At 40.7% G+C, this 15,025-nt stretch overlaps 1 protein-coding gene across 3 annotated transcripts; it reads left to right on the plus strand.

The window, feature by feature from the left end:
• The first annotated feature begins 1,532 nt into the window (after positions 1-1,532).
• dnajc24 (DnaJ (Hsp40) homolog, subfamily C, member 24) lies at positions 1,533-14,026 on the plus strand. 3 transcript variants are annotated; one of them, XM_085167954.1, is made up of 5 exons: positions 1,533-1,726; positions 2,166-2,284; positions 3,481-3,613; positions 6,307-6,375; positions 8,737-14,026. In XM_085167954.1, the coding sequence occupies exons 2-5, from the start codon at positions 2,183-2,185 to the stop codon at positions 8,949-8,951; spliced, it is 519 nt and encodes a 172-aa protein (XP_085024080.1). In that variant the 5' UTR covers positions 1,533-1,726; positions 2,166-2,182; the 3' UTR covers positions 8,952-14,026. The 3 variants fall into 3 exon arrangements, with proteins under 3 accessions (XP_085024080.1, XP_085024081.1, XP_085024079.1); XM_085167955.1 differs by having other exon boundaries at positions 2,182-2,284; XM_085167953.1 differs by having other exon boundaries at positions 1,535-2,284.
• The last annotated feature ends 999 nt before the right edge of the window (positions 14,027-15,025 follow it).

A 15,025-nucleotide genomic window follows, 5' to 3' on the forward strand; every position in this document is an offset into this window, starting at 1 on the left:
ATTTTGAATACCTTCATCTGACTAATATTATACACAGCCTGCTTATACATGTTAGAATATTTTCCATTTTTCCATAATAACAAAGTCTCATACAAAAACTTCCACCAAGAGCAGAATTTTATCAACACCTTTGACCAAAGTGTGACCAAAAGGTTCACAAAGACACGACGTATTTCAGGACAGCTGGATGACACTACAGGAGGCTGTACAGACCTTGGTATTTAATAAAGTGACGATGGCAGCCACAGTTTGACAATGAATACTGTGTCACTTCACTAATTGAGCCTTAATTCACCCAAAATGACGACATAATTAACTGTACAACAATGTCATTCACCCAGGATCTCTCCTCTTCACCCATTCCCTCTGTGGTCTCGTTAAGAGCCACGACTGAGCGACAGACAGGAAATCAGATCATAAAGGTGTCATCATGTCACCTCATCACTTCTGTTCCCATTTCAATTAACAGATCACTTCTGGTCTGTATTTTCAGGACAGATTTCCCAGCATGTGGTCCTGCGCTGCTCTTTGCTGGATGCTTGCTCAGACATTTGGCAGTAAAATTCAACACTTTATATTGGTTGTTGCAATACTTTAAAGTAAAATATCTTATCTATTTGCACCACAGTTTGAAACAATCACTAACACTTGTTTCACTTCCATGATATTTTCAGACTTCAACTATTCAACAACTTTCTCTATTTACATAGCAACCATATTGTCCTTATTTTGCCCCTAATCATATTCTGCAATAATTACTGTTGTTCTCTGGATAAAGGGAGTTAGCTGTTGTTCACACTTGTTTTCCCAAGAAAATTCTCCAAATGCTCCAAGTTAATCAGAATTTGGTTGGTATCCTCATCCTATGGTAGCTGGGATGGTTTCCAGATTATCTATCTACTTCATTATATAATATAATATAATATAATATAATATAATATAATATAATATAATATAATATAATATAATATAATATAATATAATATAATAAAAAAGTCTTTCTATACACATCAGTATCAAATCATACACTATGGTATTCGTTTTTTACCTGAGCCTTTTCCCTTTTGTTGACATATCTGTAGACAAAGATGTGTCTGACACTCTCTCACACTGACTACAGGATTGTGTTGTACAGGTGACTGACAAATTAAAGAAATAAACAAAACGTTTTTCATCTTGTAAGTTTCAGATGTCATTGAGTAAGGGGCTTTGGTACATGATCTAGGACCCATTATTCTAAGTTTATTCATTTCAAGTTGTGCTAAATCAGGAGCGAGCGTAAATATGTTTGTTTACTTTATTTTGTGGTTTTTGTTTTTAAAATGTTCTTCGTCGTTATTGTTCTATTAATGTAAAAAATAAAATAAAATGTAAATTTTATTTCCTGATAAAGTTCGTTAACCAAATACGTTGCTACGGAGGAGGATTAGAGCCACTGGGTGGGCACGGTTTTTTTTCATCAGGAAATGAAAAAAAGACGTGCCTACTTTTTTCCCCAGTGGCCCCAATCCTCTTCCGTATGTTTATTACATCTTGTACAAAAGTCATTTTATTTTAATGGATTCATCTAGCACTGTTTTGCACTAGTCTGAGTACAAAACGGTACTCGAAGTGTTCTGTATTTCATTTTCCCAGCGGAACTCAAGCAGGCGGACCATAAATACACGGGCTGTTTTTAAGGGGACTCATAACAGCGTAGAACGCTATGTTGTCTCGTGTGTTAGAGGTATGTTTAGTCCTTTAAATGTAGGTATCTGGGAAATATAGAAAATGTGAAATCATAAGCGCCTTCGTCGACCACATTTCGTCTGTTAAACTTATCTAAGCGTTACTTTGTCGTGAAGCTCGCGTCTTTCCTGACCCCGGCGCACCTCTGAGCCCGCAGGTTCACACTGAATAACTGCCTGTCATGTCTGTACCACACTGTGTTTGTGCAAGTTAACCGAGATTACCCACTGTAATCACTAATAATTTCAAACGAAGAGCTCTCGGTTTGTTGCCGTTCGTCCTGTGGAATAACTGTAACCCGTTCAAAAGTTGCGATTTGATTTGACATTTCTAAGTGAGCACATTTTACTGAGCTGACTTCTAAAGGTCCTAAAAAGTAGTTCACATATTTGCAAAAGACTCTCCTTATGATGGTGAATGCAATTGTCTGATGTCAGCATCGCACTTACGCAGAATGAACCAAACAATAGAGAAGGACCTGTATGCTGTCCTGGGAGCAAACCCCTCAGACTCGGTTCAGCAGCTCAGACACAGATACCAGCAGCTGGCCTTACAGGTAAATCCATTTTCTATTTGTCCCATCTGTCTAAAGACCCATACTACCTATATGCATGCAAAAGCGGTCTACCCTCGTTTATTTCTATTTTGTTGTCCACATTGTGTGCCTTTTCCCTCATTTCAGTCCCTGGAGCTGACCAGATTTTTTGTTTTTGTCTTTTTTGGCCTAGGCAACTTAAGGCTAACCTGTGTATTTTTTAAGCATAAAAAGGCTCCTAACTCAGTGATGAACCAGTGTTATGTCTATACATGAACAATTTGGGAAGTTATCCACTTTAGATGTTATCTTTGAACACTTTGTTACTAGCAGCCAGTTCCTTTTGTTTGAAAACAGAAAAGTGTCGTCCTGTTTTGAGCCACCACGTCATACCATTTGGAAAGCATCTGATCATTGCATTGTCATCATGCTAAGATTGTATGAAATGTGGCGTTTGTATTCATTCTCACCACTGCATTTACACCTGATAAGTAATGCAGTGGAAGCGTATGCCATTTTTTTTCTAATAACATATCTTAAATGGAGGTGGATAAGGGATCAGCCCCAGCACATGTGGAACTCCATGACTGTCATTTGTGCATGGAAGGATTTTGTTTGCATGAAGAGAAGCTAGCAATAAAATGCTGTCATCAGTTTTGTTAAATGGCGCACAGATATTTAGCTGGAGGATATCTATTAGCGACAAGTGTGTAAAGCTATTAGAAAATTGTTGGCCAAGACTTTTAAGCCAACTGACCCACATTTGACTGCCTTAGGTGCCAAAAGGTGCCCAGATGAGACTGTGCTAACTAATTTCTGTGTATTTCTCTGTTGCATCCATTAGAATGTATGTATCTAGTATCAATAATAAGCTGTAGCTCAGGTGGTAGAGCAGACATCGACCTATCACAAGGTAATTTGATTCGCAGCCCCTCCAGTTTGCATATCAGAGTGTCTTTCATCTTGCAGGAGAGATAACCCAATGCATCCATGAGAGTATGACTGTGTGTGAATGTTAGACAAGACACTTGGGCAGGAATAAAAGTGGTTTTAGTGCTCATAGTAGAAAAGCACTGTGTAAGTGCCAATCCCTTTGTTTTCTTGGACAGCTGTCTGGGTCTTCTGAGCCCTCCAAATGTCAAATATTTGCAATAAGTTCATACATAGAAGATGAGGTGTCTGAATATACGTTTGTTTGTGTGTGCACAAATCTGCAGTACCACCCAGACCGTCTTGGAGGGGATTGTTCTTCCGAAGCGGAGTCTGGTGTGAAGTTTCTAGAAGTTGATGCTGCATGGAGGGTCCTTAGTGACCAAACCACTAGGACACAATATGACTTGCAAAGAAGAGGTGGGACTTTAAATTGTGCTTCACTTACTTTATTTACTGATAAGCGTCGTGATGGTTTTCTTTGACGGGAAAAAATGTTTAGTATTACTTATGTTGATGTAGTTTTATTTTTCACTGACCAAGACTGGCACAAAAACGTGAAAATGCATATTTTCTCTTTACATCTAGTGTTGTTATTTGACCAAAAACACAGTTTTCCTATGGGTTTTTTTTTTGTTTGTTTGTTTTGTTTTGTTTTTAAAAAAATGTCAAACTTTAATCTTGGAAATTCAGACTTTTTCCCCTGGTTTTAGCCCCACCTTTCCGAACTCAATCATTTTTTTTTTAAATTTGAACCTGAATGTTCAGCATGAATGCAGTATATCAGCGAAATGCTACAGCTCACCAAACATTATTAATAACCTAGGTTTGTTTACCAGCAGTGTACAGAGTACAGTGAATGCACAGTCCACCAAAATTTGCTCTAACCTCAGTCCTGGAGCAGAAAAGGAATCTCTTTCAGCAGGCTGAATATGTTTGACAAATATTATGGATGGAATAAAGTACCAGTACTTCAAAATATACAATATTTATACACAAGTACCAAATATTAATACTGCCATTTAAACATGCTGGCTCTGAAACTAATGATGTATGAAGTAGGGCTGCCACGATTAGTCGACTAGTCACGATTACGTCGACTATCAAAATTGTCGACACGTCGTTTGATTCCAAAAGACGCAGGATTAGTAGGATTTAAGAGTGTAATAACGGACTGAAACAGAAGATGGCAACACTGCATGTACAAGGATGCCAGCTGCCGTTAAACCCCGAAGAAGAAGAAGCTGTGTCCGGTATCGTAGCTGTGTCCAAATTCAGGAACTGCATCCTCCTGTGGCAGCATTTGTAGGCCTATTACGTTACAGTGACACGATGAAGACTGTCCAAATTCAAAGACTCCGACAAATGCGGCCGACAAATGCGGCCTTCATTTCCCCAGATTGAAGGATGGGTCGGGTGTATACTTCGTGGCCCAACCTATCCCAGAATTCATAGCGCAGCCCAGCTCAGTTTCCGACAATGGTGGCAGCTAGTTAGTTTTAATATTACTCTTATTATTCTTTCTGGGTTACAAAAGAAACATTTAACATATTTTCAGGCGAGAATGTAGCTGTGTAAACTTCAAATATCTGCTCAGTTTATCAAGACACCACATATTTTCAAAAGCGCTCCGACGTTTTCAGAGACGTCTGTTACCCACCAGCTCGATAGCTAGCCGGGGGCAAGGCTCACTAGAGCCCGTGAGAACACCGGACTCCCGGCAAATGGTTTTCAAACCCACAGCTGTCGTTCGCTACTCAGGTTAAACATATATAAGTCACTTAGATAACTTAAAAATGTTATTGTTTGGCTTTTTTTCAGTATTTTATTTGTTCCTGAGTAAATCGGTTTGGCTGAGATTAAAGTTATAGTTTTTACACAGCTGAATAAACGTCAAGCAGACAACTGATTATCAGAAATGTGAGATGCTCGAGAATATACTCCGATGTCCTGTTATATTTTAGATAGCAAGGAGCAGACGGCTGAGTTTATTAAACTCCACTGAAACAATCTGCAAATGTCATTAAAATTTAATAAACTATCATCTTGTCTTTATTTTTAGTTAGCACATACCTTAAACACTTAAAGCTGTAAGCTAATGATAGTTATATAAGAGCAGATACTGCTGGTGCAATGAGCTGTATGTTTTACGTTCAATGGATGCATGATCTGATTAGTCTAACACGACCAATTTGGGGTGAGAGAAGGAAGACGCTGTGGGTGAAGCTCTGGGCAGCTTTTCACCTGCCACACACAAGCTCACACCACACAGCTCCATCAAATTCTCCACCTCTGCTCTGGGACCCAGCAGCTACTCAAATAGGGAACCCATGATTAGACGTAATTTTCACTTAAGTGATTTTATTTTAAAATAAGTCGTATCAGTCTGGCTATAGCCTAGCCAAGGTGTTAACTTACTCACGTGGTGAGTATGGATTCACTGCCATCTGCAGTCACTGTGTGGCAAAGGTTTGTTAAAAATAAAATATCCATAGATGGTTTCAAAACTGTAAGAAATAAGATATTTGTTTACCTCTAGTGTGTTTTATGTGTATGTTCCTGAAAGCACTCGTCTCTCCTTCATTCTTTATCCTATTTTAAATTCGGACTAGTATAGCAGCAATTATCCTTCACACAGTGTTACGCTAATTAAAAGCTAATCAAAGTTTAGCACTAATTATGCATGGTTCAGAGTCATTATCACTGTCAAACTGCATAACTTGATAATGACTGTTTTCTCAGTGAATTGTAAAAACAAAGAAAAAGTAAGTGTGAACATCTATCTTTTCACCCGTCTGTCCATCCTTCCATTATCAGTATGTCACTCAGTTCATTTATCCACCCTACAGTCATTTTGCACTATCCCAATGCACTTGACTTGTAAAAACCCTATATAAGATGTTATCTGAATGAATTCAACTTTTCTGGGGGGGGGGGGGTTTAAGTAGGAAAAAAGACTATAACGTTCAGAATGATTTACATTTTTAGCACATTTTGATTTACATTTTGAGAGCAGACTCTGACATAATAACTTTAACAGCAAATGTTAAATAATATTGCTTGTTTTTTCTAGAACTGCAGCTACTAATAATGATGCATTGTCACTTCTGCAGCATGGACACTGAAACAGGATTGGCCAATAGATTCTACAGTCTATGTGGATGACATGACCTGGGATGATGGTAATGACACATTATGTACACTAAACATTCCCCCGGAAACCATATTTAGAGTGGCAGGTGCAAGTAAAGCTCTTTGAGTGCTCATGTAGAGTAGAAATGGTCTATACAAAAATCAGTCCATTTAAAGTAAATCATGTGTTTGCCTTTATGAACCACCATAGTGCAAAAATACTATCTTATGCCTGTGAAACTGTGTCATCTTTGGCCTTTTTTAAATAGATTCTACTAAAGAAACTGGAAAGAAAATAATGTTTTGTTTTCTTTTTTTACAAGCTGCTGGTAACAAAGTGCCTAAAGCTACAATTTAAAATTAAGTTTTTGCTAAATTGTTTGTTGTCTGTATCGACACAAGGCGGTCTCATCACTTGAGTTGGGTGTTTTGTTTTTTTGTTTTGTTTTTTTTTTTTTTTTACTTATTCATAGATTAGTGGTAAATGACAACTGTTACACCCCACTTAAAAACAAAGTATTATCTGGGGTGGGGTGGGGGTAATTATTAACTGCCACAAAGTCGACGTTGTTAAAACACTGTTTATTTCACAATTCCAAACGAACCAATTAGGCCCAAATAAAACACAGGGAAGCTCTGTGTCAGGTAGGGGTGCAACGATGCACAAAATTGACGGTTCGGTTCGATACTTTGGTGTCACGGATCGATATTTTTTTGATACAAAAAATGTTCATGCCTTTTTAATTTGTCATTTATTAAAATTATAAATATATATTTTAACTCAAAAGTACAGTTTTTAAATTTAATGTTGCTGAAACAACAAAGTAATCAAAAAATAAATCTATCTGGTCAAGAAATCACTCATCTTTGAAAAGAGAGTTTATTACAGAGAAATGTCTCTTTCCAAAATAAAAGCTATACTATATGCTTCTTCTGGGCTATATTCTCAGCAGCATATTAAACATATCAGGTCCCCATAAGGAGAATCATGTGCTAACGGCTGTCTAAATGACTCGGGTAAAGTTTGTAGCATGCGTGCTTGATGTTTTTGTCTGCTTCCACTTGTCTTTGCACTAGGATGATGCCGGCGTAAATGTGCAGTCATATTCATTTTGTTCCCACTAGTGCTGTCAGCGTTAATCTGAAATGACGTTAACACCACAACACAGCAAATCTCCGTTAACGAGCGACCGCGGATCGCCCCGTGCTTGGGGCTGGACGGCCAACACGTTAACGAGCTAACTGCGCTAACGCACTAGTTCCCACCCATGTAATTGAGCATTGCGTGGCACATCCGACATACTGTTTTACTTTTGTCCATGACGCGCTTACCTTCAGGATCATACTTCACATGAAAACCAAGATAGTTCCAAACGCCAGATCTGAATGAGGGTGGGGGAGGTTCAATTTGCCATGTTGCAAGGAGAGCTTAGCTTCTGTCTTGCTAGCTTGTGCTGCGCTCAGTGGATCTGCACTCGACAGTGCAGCCTAGGCTGAGTAGTCGAGCGCAGATCCACTGAGCTCTCAACACAGACAGCATCGACAGAAGAAAAGTTGATAAAATAAATAAAAAAATTTGTATTGTTCGATACATATGCATACCGAACCGAAAGCACTGTATCGAACGGTTCAATATCAATACGAGTATCGTTGCACCCCTAGTGTCAGGGTCTCCAAGGCCAAAACGACAAACAGAACAGCCCAGTCTAGCTAAAAAAACAAAGTAAGACCACTCTATCTATAAGAAAAAAAATACAATGGCTGTGCTCCACGTCTTGCCACAAAACATGAGAAAAATGGTTGAAACAAAATGGTAGAAAACCCCTCCGTGCTTTCACTGTGGTTCACAATTGTCTCTGTAAAGGGACACCTTTACTCACAAATATTAAAAACCAATGTTACACCAAGTTTCATAAATTGACACAGCTACAACCTGCTGCCCAAACCACTGCAGCTCACAGCCCAGGGAAAAGGGAAGGAAAGAAGGCGCGGCATTTTGAGATACAGTGGCTGACGAGCTGCAAAACATCTCAGCTGCTGCTTATGAGGCAGACCTGGAGCACAGGAGGAGAAAAAGCTCTCTCACATGGGGAGAGCCCCTGGAGGTCAGCAGCTGTAACAACAGCAAAGTTCCCTGAAAATAATTAGCTACAATAAGTGGACTAAAAATGTCCAAATGAAAACTTTGAATGACCTACAGAAAGGACTCTTACTTAATACCACTTTAAAAAATTACAAGAACTACTCTGGCTTAGTGGAAGTGAGGGTGGCTCAGCACTATTTTTGTTTTCTCGATTTTTATTTACCATTTCATGCTCTGTCTGTATATTTTCACGAGTACTGTCCCAGATGTACTTGGTTACAGCTGGTAAATTTCTTCCATCTCTAATTTTGAAAGTATGTTCTTTCAGATCAGGATCTATATACACACTCCTGTCGCTGTGGAGGAGTATTCAGTGTCACTGAGGAGGAACTGGAGGAGGAGCCACAGAGGAAACAGCAAGATGAAGGTGAAAAGGAAACGGAGGAAGGACGGCACAAAGGAGCAATTGTTTGCTGTGATACCTGTTCTCTCAGTGTGTATGTGACGGGGTCAACTGATGAAAAAGCTCAAAAATGTCAGTAATATTAATACTTTTTTTTTATAATTTCTGACTCTGAGCCTTTCTTATAATCATTAGTATTGACATTTTCCTTTCAAGTGTGCACCAGTCATTATATGATCAATACCGGCTTAAAGCTGAGACTCGCAGCTCTTAAATATATTGCATTATCCACAAACCTTTATTTTGGAATCCCCTGTTTTCGGTATCTCAAATGTAATTGGAGAAATCGACACTAAACAATATTATACAATACTACAATATTATAGCAAGGACCACAACAATCCGAGCAGGCAGATCTTGAAGAAAGAACTCCCTTTTAACAGGAAGAGACCTCTGACAAGAGCAGGTTCAGGGTGAGTGATGGAAAGAGACGAGATAAGAAAACTCACTGGTTTTTACCTTGTGGAGAAAATATTTTCTCTTAAAGTTTTCTCTTCAGGGTAGACTTTGATAAAACTATGCCTACCTCCAACAGCAGGGGTGTCAAACATGCGGCCCAGGATTGACCCAGCAAAGACTTCAATCTGGGGCACTGGATAGCTTTGGAAAATGTGAAAGGGGGCATGGATTTTGAATTTTAACTGTATTTCCATACAGTTGAAAATCTATGAAAAATGTAATTCCACTGTGTTCTTGATAGCCAGCTTTTCCTGCTTATTAAGACCTCTCTCACAGCCATTCATGCTACAACAGAGTAGTTATGAAACAGATAAACAATTAAAGGAAAAACCCTGGTTTCTGTTTTGTTTTGTTTTTTTGTTGTTGTTTGTTGTGGTGATGTATATATGTATTGCCTTAATCAGTATTTGGATTCCAAAAATGCAAGATGGAAAGATCATCTGAAATATTGTGCAGTATACAGTTGTTTTATTTAATTGTGCCGTTTCACTGCAATGTTTTCACCCTTCAGCTGTAAAAACCTGATGGGACATTGACATCCATCCCTGGTGGCGAGGTGGGCGGTATGGCCAACCAAGTTTGTGAATGCAGTAACTCGAGAACAAGATTATGTAGGATTTTTTTAAAAAAATTGGTACCATTAGGTGCATGCTAAAAATCTTGGATGAGTTCGAACTCGAACTCAAGGACAGAGGTTTTCTAACGATTGTGTGAATGCTATAACTCAAGAAGGAAATCACCATAGGTCACAGATGTCAAACTCCAGGCCTCGAGGGCCGGTGTCCTGCAGGTTTTAGATGTGTCTGTGATCCAACACAGCTGATTGAAATGGCTAAATTACCTCCTCAACATGTCTTGAAGTTCTCCAGAGGCCTGGTAATGAACTAATCATTTGATTCAGGTGTATTGACCCGGAGTGATATCTAAAACCTGCAGGACACCGGCCCTCGCGGCCTGGAGTTCGACACCCCTGCCATAGGTGCATCTGCTGGGAGGCTGAGGGGGAGCACTTGTGGCTGCCTTTATTTTAAAAAAAGAATATCTTAAAGTATTTGATGGATTATTCCAAAATTTCATAGCATCATTATAAATTCTCAAATTTTCTACAATAAAAGTTTTTTGTGCCAAATGTGCCAGAGTTTCTTTGAGTTATTGGGTTCAACAAAACCTAAAACCCTAAGCAGAGGTAATTGGTGCGATGGCAGTGATTATCAGTAATATTATTGTTGGTTATCCAGGCTTTCTTGGTCCTGCTTTGTCACACTTCCAATAAAGGAGCCATTTGATGTATCATTTAATTCAAAAGGAAGCTATTAATTGCTCCCTACTTCAGTAAAGAAAATGGGTGATTCCTAATTATTAAATTTGTAAGTGAATATATATATCTCACTAGTCAGTGTTCAGTCTGCCTGCTCTTTGTTTCTGAAATGACAGTTTCTGTCAGCTGCTGACATTATTAATGTACTGACCAATAGATTGTCTTTATAAATTATATTCTTTCTCCTGTCATTCTTATATGTGATTTTAAATCCATGCCGTCAAAAGTCATGTTCACCTCTGGTGGATAAAATGACATGCTGGACAGCAGGGCTGCTCAGTTGAATCACAAAGGTGATGCTGCTTTTACTGCTATTGTAGATTAATGTTATTTGGAAGCTCGGTAATGGAATCATGGGAATTGTTCCGAGGTAATGTGACTCAAAAGAAGTAGAGGATGAGGTCTCATCCCCTCGGGAGTTTACCTGTGAGGTTTTGCATAGACACAATGAACTGAGTCTGTATACTTGCTGTGGCCCTTGCTACATGTCTGAACGTGCCTATTGGCTGCCATGATGGCGCAGAGCATAACCAATTCTTTTCAAGTGCATCAGACAGCACAGAAACTAACAGACCTTTTTTGTGGTCCCATCACAAGATGTTGCTATGGTGCCACTGGAAAACAACATCTTAAATAGACTATTTAAGCAGTATATTTTACATCAGAAGAATTATGTGCTGCACACAGTCAACAGCAACATGCCTTCTGCTTGAATTTCAGTTTAGAGCTCACCATGTTTTTCAAAACTATATCTTTTGCCACAGTGTAACTTGGTTAAGGATTCGACTGTATTCACAAGAAAGCATACAGTTGAAAAACGTAGTGTATGGCCAATGATCTTGTCCCATGTTTGTTTACGTTTGGCTCCGCCCATTAGAGTTATACTTCCCTGCTGCTGTCAACACCCAACCACTGCACTATGCATGTGTCCGTTCTGCTGCCGTTAGTAAACTGTATTTTTTAATCCTATACAAAATGTATATACATATACTTACTTACACATATCTAATAATTTCGCACTCTCCCTGCATGGCGGTCTTTATCCTTTAAGCGCAGGCCCTCTACCAGAGGCCTGGGAGCTTGACGGTCCTGCACACTATCTTTGCTGTTCCTTGGATTGTGGTCTTCTGTACAGTGATTTCACATGTTTTTCCTGAGATCTGCTCGAGTCATTCGGCATCTTTTCACAGCCTGTACCTGGGATTTTTCCTGGTGTGTCTCTATGGATCTTGTGCTTAAAACGTTTGCCTGTGCTGCCATGATAAGTCCCTCTGTGCTGTCTTTCAGTCCAGCTCTGTCCAGCCACTTGTAGGATTTCTTGGTATCCGCCACTTCTTCTATCTGCCAGCGGGGCATGCCATGCACAAGCCTGTCATCAATGATGGTTCTTTTTCTTGCTTCTCTTCTCTCTGTGATTTCTGCTGCCTGAGCTGTTCACTATCAGTTGTGGCAATTTTCCTGTTTCTTGATGTACTTGGGGATCTTTGTTATTTCATCCTGGACAGTGGTTCTTACACTCACTAGTCCCCTGCCTCCTTCCTTCCTCTTCGCGTATAGTCTCAGGGTGTTGGATTTGGGGTGAAACCCTCCATGCATTGTAAGGTAAGCTTCCTTGTCTAGATGTCAGTGGTTTGTACCTCCTCCGTTGGGCAGTTGATTATCCCAGCAGGGTGTCTGACGACTGGCAGGGCGTAGGTGTTGATTGCCTGGATCTTGTTCTTCCCATTCAACTGACTCCTCAGCACTTGCCTCACTCTGCAGCTATTTGGTGGTAGCGGCTTTCCTAGCGGCCTCTTCATGGTTCCCATTTGGCTGTGGGATTCCCATGTAGCTGTCAGTTTCTGCAGTGTTGCCTTCTGGAGTACAATCCCACAAGTTCTGACTACCTTCCTTCTCTTTGTTGTGATCCAACTACACTTCTTCAGTCCAAATGGCACTCCGATGTCATATATATACATTTATGATTTAATAAATTAAGTAAATACGTACACACTCAAACAACCTTGAGTATTGTCAAAACACTGATAATATGGTTATAAAAAACTATAAAAGAAAACACAGACACATGTGCACACACACACAAGCATGCTGTGACTCAGAAAAAAAATCATCCTGTGACTACATAGAGGTCCTAACCCTCCAGTTGAACCCTGTACCCTAAATGACAGAGCTATTCTCCCCTCAGCAGGGCTGCGACAGACACACAAAGGGATAACGACTGGTAATGACTTGCATATCTTTGGTCACTCAGCCTGCAAAGGTCACATCTAACAGGAGATCTGAGTGATGATCATCTTTCATCCATCCGTCCATCTTTGCATTTTTCAAAAATAGGAGTTCAAAATGAGGGGTGAGGGGCAAATAGTTGAGATTTGACAGAAAAGAAGATGAGAAGGAGTGGCACATATTGTCTAAATTTTTCACTAATTATTTTCCTCTCTAGCAGTAACAGTCAAGAGTGCAGGGGAGATTATGTGGGTGGGGGAAGTGGTGTGTATATGTCTGTGTGTGTTGAGGGAGTGGGCAGGAGGAGGAGTTGACAGCTGATGTGTAATTGAGGGTTGGTAGAATATTGATGTGACAGACACAGAGACATGCTGAGATGTGCTGGGACACAAAATCCATTTCACCTGCTCACCACCTACAATTAGGCTCCTTTAGATCACTTTCTAACCATTTTCTGGACAAAAACTCATTACACCCCACCCTGTTAGGACCCCCTTTTCTCATCACACTGTAAAATCTTAAAATCAATTTGATTAAACCAAATGTAATTCAACTTATCTTTTTTAACATGTATGGAAAAAATAAATAAGATTAGAATAAATTTGGACTGTTTTTGGACTGTAGTTCAGAGTGAAATTATATAGTCTAGATTTTGGATCTGTTTCATTATTAATTTTACTCCAATCATGTCAGTAATATTTTACAGAAAACTGACCTTAGATCAGTTTATTGATTCAGTCACAACTGATGCAGGGAAGCTAAAAGTGTCAACATGCCTCACTGAAAGTAAAATCGCTGCTACAGTGATATGAGTCTTCTGGATGATGTAAACTGGAACACACACGCAAGCCAATCAACCTGTCAAGAGAGCATGATGATTTCTAATGAAAGACCTTTTTGATGGAAGGAATGATTCACGAACAACGTGGAGCATAATAAGAATAGAACCAAGCAATAATATGATATTTTAAAAAATGTAATTTCGATTGAGTAACATCTTTGTAAATAATTTCTGTCTTAAAATTCATTGCAATCTAATTGAAAGGTTAATACATTTAAATATCAGAATGATTTAAATACAAATATTAGCAATGCTGTTCCTTTGAGAATGTGCCAATCCTTGAATCCTTCTTTTGTTTATTTATTTATTTTCCCTCCGTGAATCGCAACCTTATCGTGGTGGAGGGGTTTGTGTGTCCCAGGGATCCCAGGGGCTATGTTGTCTGGGGGCTTTTGCCCCCTGGTAGGGTCTCCCATGGCAAATTGGTCCTGGGTGAGGGACCAGACAAAGAGCGATTCAAAAGACCCTTATGAAAAAAACACAGAGGGAACAGTTTACCCTGCCCGGGATAGGGTTACCGGGGCCCCGCCCTGGAGCCAGGCCCGGGGAGGGTGCCCGAGGGCGAGCGTCTGGTGGCCGGGCCTTAGTCCATGGGGCCCGGCCGGGCACAGCCCGAAGAGGAGACATGGGCCCATCCTCCCGCAGGCCCACCACCCGCAGGAGGCGCCATAGGAGTCGGGTGCATTGTGTGCCGGGTGGCGGCCAGGAGCGGAGGCCCTGGCGGTCTGACCCCCGGCTGCCAAGACTGGCAATAGGGACATGGAATGTCACCTCTCTGGTGGGGAAGGAGCCTGAGTTAGTGCGCGAGGTTGAGAGGTACCGGCTAGATATAGTCGGGCTCACCTCTACGCACGGCTTGGGCTCTGGAACCAGTCTCCTGGAGAGGGGCTGGACTCTGTCTCAGTCTGGAGTTGCCCCTGGTGAGAGGCGGCGGGCTGGGGTGGGTATTCTAATATCCCCTCGGCTTGCTGCCGGTACGTTGGGGTTTTTCCCAGTGGACGAGAGGGTTTGTTCCCTGCGCCTTAGGGTCGGGGAACGGGTCCTGACTGTCATCTGCGCTTATGCGCCGAGTGGCAGTTCGGAGTACCCAGCCTTCTTAGAGTCCCTGGGGGGGGGGGGGGGTGCTGGAAGGTGCTCCACCTGGAGACTCTGTTGTCCTGCTGGGAGACTTCAATGCTCACGTGGGTAACGACAGCGAGACCTGGAGGAGCGTGATTGGGAGGAACGGCCTCCCTGATCTGAACCCGAGCGGTGCTTTGTTATTGGACTTCTGTGCTAATCACAGTTTGGCCATAACGAACACCTTGTTC

The sequence above is a fragment of the Neolamprologus multifasciatus genome, chromosome 7, assembly GCF_963576455.1.
Source record: "Neolamprologus multifasciatus chromosome 7, fNeoMul1.2, whole genome shotgun sequence".
Classification (NCBI taxonomy): Eukaryota; Metazoa; Chordata; class Actinopteri; order Cichliformes; family Cichlidae; genus Neolamprologus; species Neolamprologus multifasciatus.

Excerpts from the sequence above, each read along its gene's own strand:
- dnajc24 (XM_085167953.1), top strand. The coding sequence starts at position 2,159 with ATGTCAGCATCGCACTTACGCAGAATGAACCAAACAATAGAGAAGGAC. Across the intron at positions 3,614-6,306 it reads ATATGACTTGCAAAGAAGAG|CATGGACACTGAAACAGGAT; the intron begins GTGGGACTTTAA and ends TCACTTCTGCAG. Across the intron at positions 6,376-8,736 it reads TGACATGACCTGGGATGATG|ATCAGGATCTATATACACAC; the intron begins GTAATGACACAT and ends ATGTTCTTTCAG.